General features: G+C 35.4%; 2 protein-coding genes across 2 annotated transcripts in view; one reads left to right on the plus strand and one right to left on the minus strand.

The window, feature by feature from the left end:
- The window catches only part of LOC110376132 (synaptic vesicle glycoprotein 2B), a 19,626-nt gene extending 18,344 nt beyond the window's left edge, over nucleotides 1-1,282 (plus strand). Inside the window, exon 10 of the mRNA XM_021334511.3 lies at nucleotides 187-1,282. Within this exon, the coding sequence (XP_021190186.3) occupies nucleotides 187-254 (68 nt within the window). The 3' untranslated portion in view covers nucleotides 255-1,282. The remainder of the gene's footprint in view (nucleotides 1-186) is intronic.
- On the minus strand, nucleotides 823-20,364 carry LOC110376131 (synaptic vesicle glycoprotein 2B). Its single transcript, XM_064037845.1, has 11 exons — nucleotides 20,235-20,364; nucleotides 18,451-18,534; nucleotides 12,541-12,702; nucleotides 9,305-9,472; nucleotides 8,855-8,971; nucleotides 5,581-5,816; nucleotides 4,926-5,098; nucleotides 4,151-4,391; nucleotides 3,503-3,783; nucleotides 2,981-3,108; nucleotides 823-2,579 (listed from the first exon to the last, which is right to left on the minus strand). The coding sequence occupies exons 1-11, from the start codon at nucleotides 20,266-20,268 to the stop codon at nucleotides 2,446-2,448; spliced, it is 1,758 nt and encodes a 585-aa protein (XP_063893915.1). The 5' UTR covers nucleotides 20,269-20,364; the 3' UTR covers nucleotides 823-2,445.
- Nucleotides 20,365-20,778: the final 414 nt, after the last annotated feature.

Below are 20,778 nucleotides of genomic sequence, written 5' to 3' on the forward strand. Positions count from 1 at the left end.
GAAAATACATATACACCCTGAAAGTGTTATGTTGATACCTAAAACTTTGATAAAAATTATAAAGCTTCGTGCCAGTTTTTATTCACAAGCATTTTATTGTAGTACACTATGATTAATAATAAAACCTTCCGGATTTTATTTATGTGTGTGTTATATACCTATAATTCTTTTTTTTCTCAATTTCAGGTAGTGCAGTAGCTGCATGGTTCTTGCCACCAGACAAGCCTGCTGAAGCCAAGCAAAATGCAGTGTAACCACGGCGTAGTTAGGAAACTTAAATATAACTGTGATTTATTTTATATCGTTAGCAAATAAGGATGTTGCCGTTTAAATAAAGATAGAAAATTGAAATTTTAAGAAATGCAATGATTGATTGCGAGTGTTATCTAAAATATACATTATAGCAATTGCAACTGTAAAGAACTGAGCTTAAAGCTTAAAATTGTACATAAAAAATAGCGAAATTGCTCATACTATTATGTACTTAGTTTACTTCCTAACTACAATAATATTGTACTGATGATTGAAAATGTGCTTTCCAGGGAGTTAATAATTTGTACCAACTGCCATAATCAAAATGTTTCTCGAAATATTTTTATTTTGAAATATCATAAAATTTTACAAACATATAAATGTTTCGATATTTATAAATTGTTATAAAAGTTTAAGACGTTATAAAATTAATGAATAAATGAAAAAACTACATATATTTAGATAAATAATGTCATTTATTTAACTTTTTTATATGTAAAGCATTAGGTATCTAAAATAATTACATCTGCCATACATTTTCCACACGTTTTTAACATCACATCACTTCAGTTTTTGAATCACAGAACAATATTTTGTGAAATGTTTTTCAAACAACTTAACTCTAAACAATTTTGTTTCATAACATAAAGTCCTATTATTTCGCTCTTTTCTAGTGTTTTACACCATTGCTCACTAAATACCTATTATTATAGCAGTTTTATAAAAGACACTTTTGAATTTTTAAATCTAATTTTTTAAGTGCCTTTCTCGGTAAAAATGCATCGTTATTAGGATTCCGTTGTAGTCCTAGTTTCCTATGGAACCCGTATAGTTTCGACATGTTGACACTATCTTAACAGTGGCGTTAATTTATTATATAGGTCCCCTAAGACGAAGAAGATTCCTTTCTTTATTTTCAAATTATACGCCATATTTTTAGTTTTCATTATTTAGTGAGAAATCGTGAAATCCCTCTTTAAACAATAACCATAGCTAGAGTATATTAAAAATTAAATTTGATAATTACCTATTTTAAAATAAATACAAAAACCTTAGAACTACGAGATCTTATTCTACTTAAACGGAATATAATTACATTTAATAGTAATAGTTTTAATTTATATTTTAAATATTGTGCAAATATACTTTATTACATTTACATTGATACAGCACAATTTATATATTCACGTTATTTTTCAACTGTCCACAGATTTTACTAATGTTGATATGTTTTATTTAAGCCCATTCTTTTACCAACAAGATAGACGTCTGATTTAGGAAAACAGCTGTTTTTATTTTAATTTTTGAGTATGAGAAGTAGGTTGCAATAAGTTCCTTTGTAGAAAAAATCTGTCTTTGTTTAACCAAACTTGAAATTGGGCTTTATTTGAATATCTACACCAATTTTATAAAATCAATATTTAAAAAGAAAAAAATGTAAGATACCCTTTTCTTTTTCAACTTTAATCTTATTTAACAATAATATAATAACGTAAATTCAATTGCAAAAAATCTGGGCCAGCTCAAGAATTGTACTCCAAAACCAAAATTAATTATTTCGGATCATTTTCTTCTTTTCTACATTTCTTGAACTGACCAAGAATTTTTTCTTACTTTGCTCTCTCGTATCTATAGAGACATTCTATAGAAGAGAGGGCTGTTTTGTGATTCCTATGTTTAAAGTAAATGATTATGTACAAACCTTAGTCTAAAATTACGTAATAATTACATAAGACCTTGTCATAGAGTATAAGGCATCGAGTGAGAATTAATTGTTACAACAATTTTCATAAATCTTCTAAAAGGCAGTAAAATATTTATAAAAGTTGCTAATTGTGAGGTTTATTTAGCACCCTTATTTCAACTCTATTCTTGAAAGTGTAACTTAATCATCTGTCAAAATGTCACCAGACATAGAGACATACGTGTATGTATCCCTTCTAAGATTTGATTTATAAACACATTAGAGAGCACTAGCTTCAGATCCACTGAAAAATAAGTCACAAAAACTAATTTCGAAGTTTCGATTTCACAAGTAACCCAATAATTTTGCACCCGAGTGTAACTAGACGGACGGACTGGCATACACTTATTTACCATTTGTCATTTACACCAAACACTTAAAAAAATTATGTCTAAAGTCATATTCACTGACTTATTGGCTTGACTTGACTATACTAGGTAAACTTATAACTACATATACGTAGATATATATCTGTCTAGTCCTGTGTTCTTCTCCAGACTGTGATCAGGATCTTCTTCCGTCTTCTGACTGCTTTCATCTTGATTTTCTCCAAGTTTTATTACTATGATGGCACCGATTGATACTGTGGAGAAAGAGGGAATATTATAAATTAAGTCTTGAAGCCGAAAAAATCTAAAATGGAGCTAACGTTAGCGAAAATTTTGTGGTACGGTAAGAACATTACATAGTGTTTTAATTGCCTTACATAACTAAAATATCAATTATGGTGTTTAGGATCAGCATCAGCCTTTTTATCGTTATAATTCTAGGGTCAGGCCTCACACAGCGTAAGATTGAGCATTAATCAACACAGGTGTTAAGGATTTGTAAATGAATAATTATATTCTAAGCTTGCACGTTTGTCAGAGATGAGATACATACATGAGACTACCAGCAGTATTTCCCCTTTCAGCCAGGTCTATCAACTACCTCGATGGTATCAAAGCTATAATCGGCATCAAATCTAAATCGCTAAATACTCACACGCAAGCAGAGCCCCAACAGCTATGAATGGAGCTGGACATGAGAAGTCCAGCAGCGCTCCCACTGCCAGGTTGGAAGCCACGCCACCAGCTCGGCCCCACCATGCTCCCCAGCATACTCCTAGACCACTGGAAGAAAAGAGAATACCTGATATAGGTACTGATGACACACTACATGGATTTGGTAGTGGTCTTTAGAAATGAAGAGGTATGATTGTTGGCGAATATGAGATCATGATTTTGTGAAAGATGTGCTGAATTAAAAATTTACTAATTCTTTGAAGTTGCCCAAAGAATATTTAGTCATACTGATAGTGAATAGGTAGGGACCATTTCTTGAATAATATAATACAAGCAAACCGTCTTCGTGATGATTTAGGGCATTACATGGAGTCTATGTTCATCCTCCGAGCCGTTTTCCCAACTATTTTGGGGTCGGCTTCCATTCTAACCGCATGTAGCTGAGTACCACCATTTCATGGAGTCTGTGTTACAGTCGTGATTAATTGATTATGTAACTTACCTCAACCTAGCCGGCAAAGCATGCAACAGCAACCTAATCAACAGCACATTGCCATTCAACGACGCTGCATTCAGCGCCGCAGCAGCCACCACAGCTATCTTATTAAAACTGGAGCAGGAACACGCAGTGGCTGCCAGACAGGCGCTGGCGAGAGCACACACTGCTGTGCAGGCGATGGCAGCTCGACGGACGCCTTGGGCACCGCCGCGGGCGCAGAGGATCGCGCACGCAGCGTTGCCGAGGACACAGCAGGCGCCGACGATGAGGCCTGAGGTGAATACCTGGAAGGTTCAAAGGTAGAATCAATATTTTAGTTAAAGTGTTAGGTGATTAACAATTTTTAAAGTATCTTTAAAGGACAATGAGAAACGAACCTGCAAAAAACTGAAAAGTGAAAAGAATACTATGTATTGTATAGAACGGTATGTATTTTTTAGAATAATGGAGAGAATAATGAACCTACTTTTCATATTTAATTAAGCTTGGTGGCCCCAGTGGTCGTTTTCAAAAACGAATATTTAAAAAATTTCGAATTAGAAGGTGGTATAAATGAAAACAGTAGACACACACTAGATACTTCATTTACATTTACAATAGGCAAGACAATATAAACTGCTTAATTAATTCATAGATCAGAAATATTCTCACCTCTTGATCAATAGTAGAATCACAAGTCCTTCCTTGTCCGAAGTGATCATCAAAGCTGCTATCATTCAGCCCTGGGATGGGTATCTCCTTGCCATAGGAGTCATACTTCAGATCCTTCCAGTGGGTAGTAGCGTTGAAGAGTCTCGCATTCTCTGGCTTAGCAGTCGAGGCGGATAGCTTGCACTCCCGACCTTGGATGCGAAGGAGAAGCTCTGGGATCCACATGTTTAGGCCGAAGCCACTGGAAATATAAAAGAAGAGAAATGTTTTAAGATGTCATATTCAGGTTTACAAATGCTGGGACAGTTCTCAAAACTTTCAGATGTATAATGAGCAAAAATAGTCATGAATTGAGCAACAAAAGTAACTTATTGGTAAAATTCGACGTGTTTTGGGATCGGATGAAGAGTAACTGTTATGAGACGAAAAGAATAAACATTCCCACGAGCGTCTCTTCGTCATCAAAGGGAGAATCGAAGACTGGTAAAACATCAAGTTTCCCTCTTCTTTACTTATTCCAAAGAAACTGATTAAACCTAATTGACAGGTCCTTCTAGACCAAATTCGAAAAAAAATACAAAAGTCTTCTACAAATAATTTTTTTTTATGGTTAATCATCAAATGACCCCCCTCGCTGTGATAGCAGCGCAAGGGAGTGTCAGTCTCTTACTGACTAAAACAAATAATGTTCCTTCTTAAGCCCTTTATGTACTAGAGCCGCGATAACTCTTTGGAACAATCCCACAGCCGCATCAGAACATCAAATAATACTCACGCAGCCATATTCGCGAAGAACATGAACAGGATCAGAGTGGACTTGAGGGCGTAACTCTTGGAGACGAAGGTCTTCAGATCCTTGATGACGCTCATGAAAAGGATCTTGGTTCTGCTCTCTTCGGCACCCAGGGTCTTGCCCACGAAGACCTCGTCTTGCATCAGCTTTTTAATCTGGAAGTTGATAATCGCTTGTTATTATTTTCTTTCAGGAATAATGTCTTATTGTTATTTGTGTCAGATGTTTGTTTATTGATTAATTTTAATGATATTTGGATTGCATATTTTAAGATCAGGTGGTGTGAAATGTGATAACAATAACTTGAATTTCAAAATATCCGTTGTTTTGTTACTCTCAGGCATCAATTAAAACATAAATATTCAGTTTATAATTATAGTAAGATGATTCTGAAGCATTGATATTTGAATGACGGATGACTTTATTAGCTGCAAATATATCAACCAATTTTAATTTTGCAAAATTCAAACAAGGCTGATTAGGTTGCCCAAGTATGGCTTCAACTTGAGAAGGTCAGATAGGCAGTCGCTTCATGTAGATATAACACTGGCACTCTGCTGCACATGGTTAGACTGGAAGCCGACCCTAACATAGCTATAAAAAGGCTAGTCAAATAAAACACTATAAAGAAACATACCTTATACTCCGCACTTCCTCCGTTATTAGTCTTATGAATATAAGCTAAAATCTTCAGGGCTTTCTCACTCCTGTTAGTATCTGACAGCAGCCGAGGACTTTCAGGGAGGTACAGCACCCACGCTCCGGAGATGAACCCTGGAATGCTGGAGAGCGCCAGGAACAGTCTCCAGGAGTAGATGGGTAGGAGGGTCTCGTAGTCTACCACCTTGAATGGTATTACTAGCCAGGCGACAGCTGGAAGAGAAGAAAAGGGATTTTTGAAATAAATGTTTTGATTGTGTCTGATTGACTGTTATAAATCTATATACTTTTTGTATCGGTATGTGTACTCATTTATTTTTAATTTACTTATAAAGGGTGATTTTTTTGCAGGTATCTTTTTGGCAACACTGTTTTTGATAGATCACGCGTGAATCGTGTCTTGTGTCATTGTCAAACTTGTTCAGTTTGGTCTATAATTTAACCATGAATCTACTGACGAACGAACAACGCTTGCAAATTATTTAATTTTACTATCAAAATGCATGCTCGGTTAATAGAGTGCATCGCGCACTTCTTCCAATTTATGATTTTTTTTTACCCAAAAGAATTTGGAAGAATTGGACATGCCTGACATGTGGTTTCAACAAGACGGTGCCACATGCCACACGACACGCGAAACAATGGCCCAATTGAGAGCCGCCTTATGGTGAACAGTTTATCTCACGTTTTGGGCCTGTCAATTGGCCGCCTAGATCGTGTGATCTAACGCATTTGGACTATTTCTTGTGGAGCCATGTTAAGGCTCATGTCTACAGGGATAAACCAGCAACGATTAACGCTCTGGAAGACAATATTGAAGCATTTATTCGTAATATACCGGCTGATATGTTGGAAAGAGTGCCGAAATTGGGCCTTGCGAATGGGCCATTTAAACCGGAGCCGCGGCCAGCATTTGCATGAAATCATTTTCAAACATATCGATTCCAATAAAGATTTCATCAATTTTTTCAAATTTTTTGTTTATTTTTTTTAAATCAAATCCTATACCTCTTAAAAAATCACCCGTTACTATCAAAAATGCATTTTCTCTTTTTTCCTAGTTTTTCACCGGGTAAACTTCCTGTTTCTGACTTGAGGCCAACTTCGAAATAACAATGTATATGAAATAATTAAAAAATACAATCATTAAATACATTCGTAATGAGAACCTCCTCTTTTTGGGAAGTTGGTTAAAAATATTATGAATCAAATTAATGTTCAATTGTAACAGTCACGTGTATGTTTTATATTAATTGATTATTTTATTATTAATAATTAATTGAAGTGTAAAGATATTTCGTTGTTTTAATATCGTTGATTAATCGTAATGAAAATAGTTAAATATAAAATAATTTAACCATATATCCATTCTAAAAATGTTGTAAGTATGATCTTCTTAGTAACACTAACTGCTTCTTTAATTAAGTATTGGGTATAAGTACCAAAATGTTACAGTTACCTACTGTATTGTATGAAAAGACACTATAATATCATAAAAATTCTGCATAGTCGTCTGTTTAACCTATTGATTGGTTGAACATGATCGATGTCCCAGATTTAATTCTGTGAACCACAATGCTACCACGGTTCACAGCACGAACATAGACTAAGTTTTGACAATCAGTTACCAATCTGTGGAAGATGCATTCAACTTTATTTTGATGAAATACACGTGAGTGCAATCAACTTTGACAACTTTATTTGATGATACACGTGAGAGAATTTGACTTGTCAGTTTTTAGCATTGAAAATAATCCACTGCTTTTATAGCACCTATCCCCCGGATATATTTATACAGGGCATGCTTTAAGATTGATATTATTTAAGTTATAAGCTCAAATTATTCCAAACAGCTGACCGTCAAGAAAAAACAAAATGAACGTCAAAATATTTGCCTTCTAAGCAACGTAACAGAACCCAAATTAAGTTGATGAAGACAAATGAACATCACTACAAATCAAATAATTAAATTCTTCTTATAAACAAAAGTGAAAGTTCAACCTCACTTTCAATTAGTCTAAGCACCAGCAAAAAATCCTTATAAAAACACAGAGCAATAGTTTCATATCAATTTCTCCTACGGAACATTCCACATACATAGTTTATACTAACAATGTCGTGACAGTGACCCCTAAATATGTATGTATGTATGTAAGTGTTTTACTAAGGCACCGTTAGCATATCGGCTCGCAAGTGTATTTATTTGCACTGTTATTAAATATATGCTGAGCCTTATAGTAAAGCTGGGTTTACACTGCGGGTAATCTATAGGAACGGTTGTGTTCTTTAAACTTATCTAAAAATAGCTTTCGCCTTAACCTGAGCGTCTTTCTCAGGTCTCGTTAAAAATATATCGTGGAGCCTAATAAAAAGTAACCTTAATCCTTCGATTCCTCAGTAAATGGGCTATGTGAAACTGAAATATTTTTTCACATCGATCCAATAAGTCATGACACTAGCTCGTTTCATTAACCAACCAAACTCTTGAGCTTCATATTCTTAGTGTAGTGTAGTGTTAAATCTTCTGTGAGAAAAATTAAAACTAGAGGTCTTAAAAATTAAAAATCTGTCAATCAATTTTTTTTACATTACTTACTCTCACATATTCTGCCAGACAGTGTATTGTTTTATAGTGTGACCTTAGCTTTACATCACATACACCTGACCTCATGCAGACTTATTTCTAAGTACTAATCTGTCGAGAGAAAGTGATATTTTTTGTCGATACTGTTCGAGTTTTTTGTTCAAGCCTTATGTTTGGGTATTTCCATTGATTTGTTAGTGGGTGTCTATGGATTTTTCCTATGGCGAAAGTTACGGAACGGTCCACAAACAAACATAATAAGTACATTATTGTATCTTAAATCTCATTGACTATACTGCCAACTTTTGGTCGGCCGATTGTTGGTTTTGGCTCATAAATGAGTATGAAGATGAATGGTAGTACCTACGCACATTACAAAGATCAGCTATTTAGCTGTGATGGACTAAAATTTTGGAAATTCATGTGCGCAACTGTCGGTCAGCGGTTTAGTCTGGATACTCTTAAGGAATAGATGGATGTTTATGTTTGTAGATTGTTTAGTTGGAAAATAGATTTTAAAAGTGTAGGTATAAATGATTATGATATTGGTAATTGCTGCAGCTTTTGTAACTTTCCTTTTCAATTCAATTGCCTAAGTATGTACAGTGTAGCTCTCTTTATATCCTAATGTTTTACATGTAAAGTATGCTTGTATAGTGAAACCTACCAGGTATTATAAGCCACGCGACGACGAAGCTCATTCCTACGACGCTGAGGTATAGCTGTCTCTTCTTCGCCCCCACCAGGTCTGACAGGTACGAGAACACCAGTGTCGCAGGTCCACCTAAGCACAAAGAAGACCATAAAATATGGTAATTATAGTATTTCTTGTGTGACATTGTTAATATTTTGGCACTTGAAAGTTAATAAGTAAACCTAAGTACATAACTTTTAACGTTAATCACCACGTTCGCTTAATGCGGGTCGGTAAATTTAGACTTTGTGGGCCAGGTTTCTTCGAGATGTTCAGTTCTGATGTTTTATATCAAAACTTTCCTGACATGTTATCAGCCAATCCCAAGATCGGACACATGTGAGAAAAGAGGCTGTCTACTTTATTTCCATTCATTCAACCAGACAACCCCGACATATTTTCTACAACAATATTCTGTCTTACCTATAACAAATCCATTAATAGTCCTAGCAGCCAACAGCAGCCGGTAATCAGCCACAGTACTCTGGGCGAGCGTGATGGCAGCGTCCATGAGGAGTGTCATGCTGAGCACGTTGCGTCTGCCGAACACGTCGCCGACTATGCCCCAGAAGAACGCGCTTGCTACTCCACCTGGGGATGAAGAGAAATTGAAGATATAAGTACGATAAAAATAGTGGTTATGTTGCAAACATACAGGATCTTGTTATAATTAAAGACTTCTAGGTTTCTTAAGAGGGGTGAACTTATTATTGTTCTGTCCGAAAGTTAGTAGTGATCAGTGCCTTAGGGAGCATGATAAGCAGTGGTGCCTGATCATTCCCCGCTCGTGTCAAACTGTGCCATTGGACTATAAGAGAGTACAGAGAGTGCACATCTTTGAAAACAATGCCGTAACCTGCAATCAGTCTAGTCACCATTAATGCGTGATATTCTTGCATCATATTCAAGTTTACCAGGCACTACAGCTTCAGATGCGTTAAAAGCATATTGTAAACTAAAGGATCATGAAATTAGAATCCTCCAATTCTAGCTTATGTTCAAGAAACAATCAGCCTCGTAGGCGAGTCGATTGTATAATTGTTCCGATCAATCGAATAATCGCTGCGAATTACGTGAGCCATCGATTTGCAGTATTCAATGGTTTCTTGAAACGTTTGAAAATTGCGAATAGACTGACAGACTACATGGTATTAAAAAAATTGAGGTCGAATGCTATTGTCAAATTCAAAGTGGCTATCGTTGACATGTGAAGTAAAGTTTATAATTTCATGATACCAAGGAAATGTGATCTAAAAACCTGATAGGCACTTAAATGTTTTTATTGGGGAGGTTCTACATATATTTGGCTAAAGACAATGTTTTGCCAGCCTAAAGATGAAAGGGTGCTGCTTTTCACTCGAATTAGTTTTTCCGAAGTTCTATCATAAATCATACCTGGATAGGAGCAATATATACCAACCTAGACAACGTGTACATACTTACTAATTACTTATAGATTAAAGGATTGCTCAATTTAATTTTCTTAAATTCCTATAATTTTTAAACACTCTTTTTAAAACTACTGCGTTCTTCTCGAAATGATGGCGCCATACCTCATAACACATTATTGGTTTTGTTTCTACTTGATATGAATCTGCTAATAAAACCTTATAAGCATTAAATAGCTAAAAAGACTGACAAAATGCTGTCATCAGTATTATTGAATCACTTATGTCAGTTGTTTCGCTAATAAATTGGTTTATTTAGCTGAATTTGCAGAAAGCGGGAATTTATTTATTTAATGTTACGTCAACTAAGTATGTCTTTTGATCTGACGTCAGAAAAGTGGAGAATACAGACTTTATAAGGCTACTTGACTTTTTAACATAAAGGTCTTTTAACTCGCCAAGCGGGCGTGCCACACTAGTATGTGTAAATGCATATGCACATTGTCTTTGTATGTAAACTCGGGATCGCTCAATAAGTAATGACAGAATCGCCAGGACTGGTAAAGATGGCTGTAAAGAACGATACTCTTTTTCTCTCCCTCATCGTCTATCAACATCATGTCAGCCAATTGCCGTGGACTGCTGATCGTAGGCCTCCTTCATCGAACGCCAACCATCCCTATCATGGGCAGACCGTAATTTTTTTTCTCTCTTATATATACTAATTAAAAGCCATATCAAAAATTATCGGCAGACCAAAAACTTGCAGTTTGCAGGGCGTCCAACCTTTAACGTCTCATGAAACCCATGACATCGTTGTACACAAACACGCCCTCATACACACAAACATACAGACGCATTATACTCGTGAACTCAATTAGATAACTTATAGCCATACGTATCAATATATTTGTTTTAACAACGAGCCTATAATATGGCGCTAACTAGCTATCCAAATTGACGACAGTATGAGAATCTTCCGCGAAATCGGTTAAATACGCAGAACGGTTTTTTTGCCGTATGATCTCAGGATTTTTGCCGGAATTTGGTTTTGGGAAAATCAGAGGATGTAAAGAATTACTTAATTTATTTTTCCGATGCAGATTTTTAGATTTCCAAAATGTATTATATCAATTAGGATATTTATACGCTTGACCAATCTTCGAAAGAAATATTAAGTTCTCTGAATTTAGAGTTGCGCAATCTTCTGTAACTTCTATTTTGAAAGAAGTTCTCGACATCTACCATTTGTCATGTTATTTATTTACAGAGCAAAGCATTTTCCTATATATCTGCATAAAACTTCGGGTTCAACTCGGTCGGACCAAAATTTGCTTTGGGGGTAAGAAACCTTTACAAAGCAGCTCGGGGTCTGGAAGCTTATACATACATCCGTGACACATATTGCACACGTTGACACTACGTGACAAACTACCCTACAAACCTCACAAACCATAAATAACTCAAGTATTTGAAAGTAACCTTTGACTATTTACATAAAACGGTTACTCAGCCATAAAGCCTACAGACAGACATTAAAATGTAATTTCTTTTGAAATAAAAACTTGTTGCTTCCTAGTTTATGACGACTGGCGCCAAACACAACGGTATCCAACATCGAGGGATAGCTTATCTATTTCTTATTGCTATCCTAGGATGTTTTATTGAATACACGACCCCGCCCATTCTATGTTTGCTATAATATGAAGTATGAACTTAACTTTAGTGGTGTTTGTAAAAATATACAACATGTAAAAATATGTAAAACCTAAAAAAAAACGACGGCATTAAATTAGGGTTTCAACTGGTTTCACCCTTTTCTAGTTTTTTATGTATTTTATACAGCCTGCTTCCATTATTTTATGCCGCTTCCGCGTTTGTTAGTTGAAAATTTTCTTTGAAGTTTGTTTTTCGCTAACACTTCAACGTTCTTCAAAGATTTACTTAGACATTCCGTATAGCATGTCCTGCCGGGGCTGCGGGATTGTTCGCACAAGTTACCGCGGCCCTTGTATATAAAGGGATTAAGAAGGAACATGGTAGGTTTCATTCATCAATCTTTTATTCAAACTTGGCTGCAAAAGAGCACTTTTTAAATGTCAGGCATTTACAAAAGACAGCTCCTAAATGCCCACCCTTCACCACTTCCTATGTGTTTTTGCTGGGACGAAGAAGTGGCGCAACCAACTCCCCAAACGACAGCGGGGGTCGTTTGATGATTGAAAGAAGTAGATACCTATATCATGTAGCTGTAATCAGCAAAATACTTACCACTCATAAAAGCCATATTAATCAATCCAGCCTGGTACGTCGTAAGGTCCAGCTCACACCTCGCAGCCGGTAACACGTACGACATGACACAGTTCTGCACGCCGGACGCGAAGAACGAGAAGGCGCACGCGCCGAGCGTGCTGCGGCTGAAGCGCCCGTAACCTGGTGGAGAGATACCTTTATTTTAGGACAAGTAAATGTTGGGAACAGCCCCTATAGATTTTTCACACTGGTGTCAAACAATTTACGATTGAAACCACCCATACAAATCGAACGGGGTGCTCGAAAAATCCGTTAGTGTGAAAAAAAGGCTGTTTTCATATTGTAGCTAGATTTAGCTGTTGATAAAAAAATTAACTAATAGAAAAAGAGTTTAGAACTTGAGGAAGTTAGACAGGCAGTCGCTATATTGGATATAAGCTGTTCACCCTGGTTCAACACCTGAAGGGGAATTAAGAGAGAACTACCTTCCGCGACCGAGTAAAAGGCTCTAACATATCTGTAGAAAACACGTAAATCGAGTTAGTAGTCTTAGTTTTAAAGCCACGCAGACAGACAGAGTCATCATCATATCCCGAGCGTTTTCCTAACTATGTTGGGGTCGGCTTCCAATCGTATCAGATGCAGCTGACTTACACCAGTGCTTTACAAAGAGCAATTGCCTAATTTGATAAGACAGAGTAATATAGTTCAAGCAAAACTTATCAATGATCTTTATCTAACTGAACTAAGATAGTTATCATTATCGCACACTATCGCATAGGAATGCATCCGATCGGACGTGGCTGCAACAATAACATGCGAGATGCAGTTTCCATCGGAATATTATGGCGAATAAGCAAAACTATTTCTGCCTATTACTATAGTTAGTGACTAGTATAGTAGTATCAAGGTTATAGATATTCGAGAAATGGTTGCGAGTCGAAAAAAACTATCTGATTGGTTCGTCGTAAGGTTAAAACATATTTTTTTGGATAAATAGTTGACGAAGTGACTTCACTGTAACCAAAACTTACCCCTTTATGTGTCAGAATCTTGAACGGTTAACAGTACCAAAACACTCAAACAAAGAATACTATGAAAATTTAATCATCATCAAAAGAGCATCTCGCCGACCTCAGCATTCTTAAAATGACGTGTAAAAGTGATGTAATGTCCAACTTGCAAAATAAACGATTTCATTTCATTTCATTTCATTTCATTTCATTTCATTTCTCACTGCTAACTATTGGCCGATATTTAGCGAAATTGTTGGCAGACACTTTATTTAGAAGATGATTCCAATCCAAACTTTTTAGTCGGTCTGATACCGGCCGGATCATTGTAATGATCACAAAACTCGACATCGACAATCGATACAATGGTACAACTCTAACGTATAGCAGTAACAATAATATTATTGTAATACAGAGTTAATTGTATCAAGTATGCTAATAGTTTCATTAAAGTTTCGTGGATACACACATACTGATACACAGATGACGAATTGAAACACGTGTTTTGACCACGCGTAATTTTTCTCTTGCTTTCAATGGCGCGTGCCCCTGAAGAAATTGTTGAATGATTGTTTTTTAAATAAAACATTGTTACAACTGTCCTGCGTTTATATAAATATTGGCATAGAAAACATACTTGAAGTTAGGTAATAGGAAAAAGCATTGTTAAGTGAAGGTGCACTGGTCACGGTCATTTTGTGGGAACGCTTGGCATTTTTCAGCGTGCTTCCGAGAGTAAGCAAAGCTGTCGGTCCTATCTCTTCTCTGTCATAATAATATGAGAAAAAGAGTGTATTTTGATTACCAAATACCGGCGTTTAAAAAAAACCGCATCCAAATCCAATACGGCGTAACATCCAAATCATTTCATCCATTTTAAAGCTACAGCAGCAAACATATACGGGTTAAACTTAAAACACCCCTCTTTTGGGTTGTTGGTTAAAAATGTAGACGAGAATTATCTTTGTTACCCCTATACAATCTTGTTCAGTGAATGTCCTAAACTGGGGAAAACTTCTCTATAATATAGTTATTAAAATAAACATGAGTAAACTGGTTGATAAACCATGACATTCTGGAGTGTATCAAGTTTGTAAATTATAGCAGACTTGTTAACCGCTTGAACCAGAATGTCTGCTCACACCCTTTTAAACTAAACTAGGATGAAGTGCCGTTATGTACTACATAGCTCTAAAGATAGGTAGAAATTACATTTATTTTAATGACTAAATACTTCACAGTTATTTTCAAAAGGATCTATAATCGTTATCCTCCTACCCTTTATCCAAATTTTTTGTTTGGGGTCGGCGCATCATGTTTATACCTACTATACTTCTCCATACCTACTCTTCTGTATGCCGCTATCTCACAAGAAACATTCTTTCTAGCTATATCGACTTTCACATCATCCATCCATCGTTTCTTTGACCGATTCTGCTATATCCTTCCACATTCATACACATTCATCCACATTCATGCTCACCACCTTCCTTTAAAACATAATCCTCATTCCTCCGCATCTCATGTCCTAGGATCAGTAATCACATACCTAACAATATTTTTATCAGATTACTAGCGGTTTTCCCTCGGTTTCACCAACGTCCCATGGAAACTACTTTTCGCACTCGGATAAAATGTAAGCCTACTTCGATAAATATGCTATCTAACACTGAAATACTATTTCTAAGATTAGATACTCGTGTCTAAGATTAACCTGTTCAATCAAGCTTTAATTACATCTTATGTGTACTTACTTAAGTCGTGGTGGCCTAGTGGGTAAAGGACCAACCTCTCAAGTATGAGGGCGCGGGTTCGATCCCAGGTCAGGCAAGTACCAATGCAACTTTTCTAAGTTTGTATGTACTTTCTAAGTATATCTTAGACACCATTGGCTGTGTTTCGGATGGCACGTTAAACTGTAGGTCCCGGCTGTCATTGAACATCCTTGACAGACGTTACGGGTAGTCAGAAGCCAGTAAGTCTGACACCAGTCTAACCAAGGGGTATCGGGTTGCCCGGGTAACTGGGTTGAGGAGGTCAGATAGGCAGTCGCTCCTTGTAAAGCACTGGTACTCAGCTGAATCCGGTTAGACTGGAAGCCGACCCCAACATGATTGGGAAAAAGGCTCGGAGGATGATGATGTGTACTTACTTACACATAGATTGATACCTAGTAGTTAATATTCATATATTCCGTACACCTAACCAGCAATAAAACGACAATAATTATTAATAGAAAGTACTTATTAATGTTATTAAGTACTTAATAACTGAAAACGATTCGTGTCTGTGTGTTTGGCTATTACTTAGGTGAAATCTGTGACTTGATGGCTATTGCAAATAAATAACTTAAAGATTACAGGTATTTTTATTAACATAGATATTTACAATAAATGAAAAAAAAAATATACTAGTAAAAAAAAAAGAAAAAAACACTATAACTAAAACGCGTCAAAACATTTTCATCCCCATCGCTGTCAACTGGGAGCGTACCCAAGATGCTGGCAGCATTACCTCGTTGGATGGCCATGCTGATCCTTTGTTCGAGGCCCGAGGTAACAGCCAGCATTACAGGTTGACTTGAGTGATGAATAATGATATTGATTGCGGTTCTAACTAAGCATGATAGATTAAGATTTATAAATTATCGATTTCCTAAAAATAATTTGTAATCTTACAATTTGCTTAAAATTGATACAGTTTTTCCTACCGTTTTTCCATAATATTGGCTTTGTTTAATGCGATAGTTTTCAAGACAATAGCCTTAATCTAACTTTTTTCCATTAACTACGATTGGAACTGGTTTCGGATAACGGTATCTACAAAAGGTTGTCTTATTTGACTGCATAGTGCAGTAGTTTTTAAGTTTATCACGTACTGACAAACGGAGGATTTTATTTTATGATACGTAGTCATAATATGCAATTAAAATAGATTATTACAAAATTATAATGTAAACTAGTAAATCGTAGGAATCATAATTATGATCATAGGAGAAATGTTACCATATAAATCGAAAGAGATTTCTAAAATACTTAGACGCATGTATTTTTTCACTGTAACTCAACTTTGCGTAAACCACAAGCTTGTGATATTTCACATCACAATAATTAGATATATTTAGTCATAATCGTAATAATACATTCAACATTATTGTTCTGTTCTATCTTAACCACGTTATTCCACGAACGTGAAAATATTGAAGGTTTAAATTAAAACATGTTTGTGCTGCTTATTTGCAGATTTTTCATCTAAACATCACATTATCATTCCATACGATTTTATAAACGTGAAACATTGGAAATGTCTGCAATTTTCACGTTTAGGTACGTATGTTATGATCATATGAATCTCTTCTATGGCGGTTGTCAATCTTTGGCAGTTGTTTTGGTAGTCAGAAGCCAGAAATTCTGACAACCAATCTTACCAAGGGGTATTGGATTGCCCGGGTAACGGGATTGAGTAGGTCACATAAAAACTGTATTGATTTGGCTAAAAAATTGTTTAAGACAAGCCAGTTTGGGCTGTCAGCGCTCCGGTTAGACTGGAAGCCAACTCCATCATAGTTGGGAAAAGGCTAGGCAATGGCTAGGGAAATTACTAGATATTTATTATATTCGTTCGATCAATGTGCAACAATTATTGGACAATCTCACTTAGAAGTAACTTAGTATAACTTATTAATTGATTCTGTGGTTTACGCATGTTCGGAGATGAAGATCAAGTAGTTTGTTTGTGACCCGAGAAACAATTATATACTCGTGTATGTCTGATCAATTTGCTGTCTTCTTCCTGAATTATCAGCTGAAGATGTTTATAATTGATAACTATAGGTATTTTATAGGTAAGTAAAATTAGTTCTGAAGTTTACATGGATAAAAGTATCAAATGATCTTCGCTTGTTTTTCGTGAGTTGTGAAAATTGTACTATATATATTTTAAATCGGAAAATAACTACCCTATGTTTGGTAAACCGATGGTGTAGGTGAAGCCTGAGGAAGGAAAGGCTATTTTTTGCCTAATCCGGAAAGTAGTTCACTCAGGTCGCGTGTATAACACGTGGTTATTTTGGAGTTTAGCTAAAAACATTTCCCCCTTTTCCGGACAGGAAAAATAACACCGATCATAGGTCAGAATTACATGTATGTAATACCTGGAATGCTGAATACTGGACTAATTATTACATAAGTAGTTCGTAGTCCCATCTTTGTGATACTTCAGAAATTACTTCATTGACCACGGAGAATCCACAAATCAACATAATAGCCAATATCCCTTTGAACTGACCTTCCGAACATTATAGTAGTTGTGACGAAAAACCTTTGTTCCAGATCCATCTATCCAGACTCCAGATCTGAATTGGATTGATCGAAGGTGGAATGCTGTTAGCTATCTATCCGTTGATTTGGGATTAGTAATTGATTATGGTCATAAACTTCATAAAAAATACCTAAATGCTAATAAATAAACAGCCGAAATAGATGACAGACATGCTAGAAACTCTAGATCGGGTGACATCAATATGTTTAGACATAAATAAATGATGTTTTCTGAAAATATTCCATTCATCTATAGTAGGTATATAAAACTTTGGCCATTCACACGTGAAGAGCGAAGAATGGACTCATGAATTTGATTTTTTAAGAAAAAATATCTAGCTTTTTATGAATCTTTCCATCATTATTCGTGAACTAGCCGTCCGCCCCGGCTTCGCATGGGTTAACAGTATTTCTCCTCTATTTAATGGGTGTTATTGTACAGATAAACCTTCCTCTTCAAACACTCTAGCCATTTAAAAAAACGCATCAAAATCCGTTGAGTAGTTTAGAAGATTTAAGCGTACAAAAGGACATAGGGACAGAAAAAGCGACTTTGTTTTATACTATGTAGTGATTATTACATTTATAGAACTTACCGGCTAAGTCTAAAGCAGTTTCATAGTCCGCTACCTCCGGCATTGCATCTTGCTGTGTTTCACTGTTTGTCGTCCGCCGCGCAGCTAGAAATAAAGAATGGATTGACTCGTAGATGAAGAGTTTCAAAAAAAGGTATATTTCAGTCACATGTTCAGGGACATGTCTTCGAATAACTTGACATTTCAGAAGTTAGTCCTTTGAAGCCTCATTCGTGTTTTATAATAACGAAATATACATAGTTTGTGAATCATTTATCAAAAGTTTTAAAACTGCCTGTCAGCCACTTTTCAGTTCATTTTCACATAATTTTATTAATACTTTTAGTAAATTAATATAAACATGTGAAGTATATACCTAGTTAATGAATATGTTTAGTTTATAGGTAATGAATTTCATCAAACCTATAGGATCCATACAAACTCATGGATACGATATAACTTCAACTATCCCACCTTCAGATTTGACAATAGATGTAGTAGTTTATATTATATACCAACCTATCTAAATATTTAGGAGATTTAGACAATACATAACAAGTTAGTAGGTATGTACGGTTTGATTTGGTCGCAGTGCCTGCTATTATTTGTTACATACCTTTAGCCATCATCATCTGATGATGAAGACTATAGATAGAACATATCTTCTTTCTATCGTCTCCCACATTAAGAAGAATTAATTAATCCACCTACTTACACCTTCGAACTAAATCTACTGCGTCGTCTTAGAGTGAAAACCTTGGAAAATGCAAATTTTTTATTGCATTTCTAGCAAGGAAACATCGCAAAGCACATACTACTTCTTCCTCCTGAAAAATTGAGGATTTAGGTCGACCTGTATGTAGCTATCTAATGGAATCTTAGGTTACTAATTTTACCATGTTTCAAAGATTTAGCCTCATGAAAATTGAAAAACTGATCTGATGAAGGAGCCGGTAGATATGAATTGGAACTTCATGATAGATTTTGTTTTTACGTGGAGTTATGAAAGCGTGTTTTTCTATGTTTATTAAGTATTGTCTATAAGAGGTTTTTACGATAAGGCGTGTTATTATAAAAATACGACAGTTGCTTAACACAAGAACAATGTAGTATCAACAGATTACTATATTAATTCATGTTGTGTCAATGAATCAAAGTTTAATAACAACTTACGAAGGTATATTATGTATTGAAAGAAAATAAAACAATATATCAGCTATTGTTTTGGAAAAACTTTCACAGTAATGTTGTTTTTGTTTTTATTCCGAATGGGAATAATAATTAATGTTTCAAAGTTTTTTGTTTTTGGTGTTTTTATTATTTATTTATTTAAACCTTTATTATCAGGCAACTATGGTCCATAGATACCTGGAAATATGGACCTTAAACTAACATATGATTATTTATTTTGTGTTTAAATAGATTTTCGTCCTTATTTTTCAAAACATGGGAAAACGATTGTTGTATAAAAATTGTTAACCATATCTCTATAATAAATATTTTCATTTCATTTCATTAACTTGCTGATTTTTATAGTGAAATTACACGACCTTTTATATATTTTTTTAGTTGTATAATACTTTTATACTTATTCCTTACATAAGTAAGTTAGTTTTCAATCACAACTATTTAGTGATAGCGTAAAATTGCAATCATTTACGGTTTTACAGTTGAAACCCGCTTCAATAGCTTTTTATTGCCTCTTTATCGAATATTTTCAGTTTTTCCAACACCTTACGAATACTGATAACGCGAAAATTTTAATTTCCTACATCCCCAAAAAAATAATAACAAAAGGTACTCACGGCTCTGTATCTTAGGCAAAATTTTGCAAACCATGTTTATTTCTTACTAACACTATATTAACACTACACCATGGGGTACTCGAGAACGGCCGCCACAGCCGAATACCTGCGTCACACTGAGAGTTAGCGCGCACCACAGAGTTACACATCTGTAGAGCGGGCGGGGATGATATGTAAATTTACCTAGCTAAATAGTAAGAACTTCGTGCTGGGTCCATGCTGCGGGATTCTTCGAAAGACCGCGGTCCTTATACATAAAAGACCTACGAAAGAACATGATGGGTTTTAGTCAGTAAGAGTCTGAAATTATTGTCGGGAATTATAAGTTTGAGCCGTTTGAAGTTGAAATTCTCTTGTCATAGGGTCCGAGTGCTCACATTCTTTTAAACATTATTTAAAAAAAATATATATAGATTTAGGATTTCTTTTAAATCATGCACAGATTACTTCCATAATAGAAGTGTAAATTACTTTCTAATTGTTCTCCTTTTAATGTATGTACGATTGTAGTATGTTATTGTGCGCATTCACAATGTTATGTTGT

This window comes from Helicoverpa armigera, chromosome 14 (assembly GCF_030705265.1).
Source record: "Helicoverpa armigera isolate CAAS_96S chromosome 14, ASM3070526v1, whole genome shotgun sequence".
NCBI classification, from domain to species: domain Eukaryota; kingdom Metazoa; phylum Arthropoda; class Insecta; order Lepidoptera; family Noctuidae; genus Helicoverpa; species Helicoverpa armigera.

Coding starts and splice junctions, on each gene's coding strand:
- LOC110376131 (XM_064037845.1), bottom strand. CDS start 20,268: ATGGTTTGCAAAATTTTGCCTAAGATACAGAGCC. Junction 12,703..18,450: donor AACTGCTTTAGACTTAGCCG/GTAAGTTCTATA, acceptor TCTCTCCACCAG/GTTACGGGCGCTTCAGCCGC. Junction 2,580..2,980: donor TGTTGGGGCTCTGCTTGCGT/GTGAGTATTTAG, acceptor CTTTCTCCACAG/TATCAATCGGTGCCATCATA.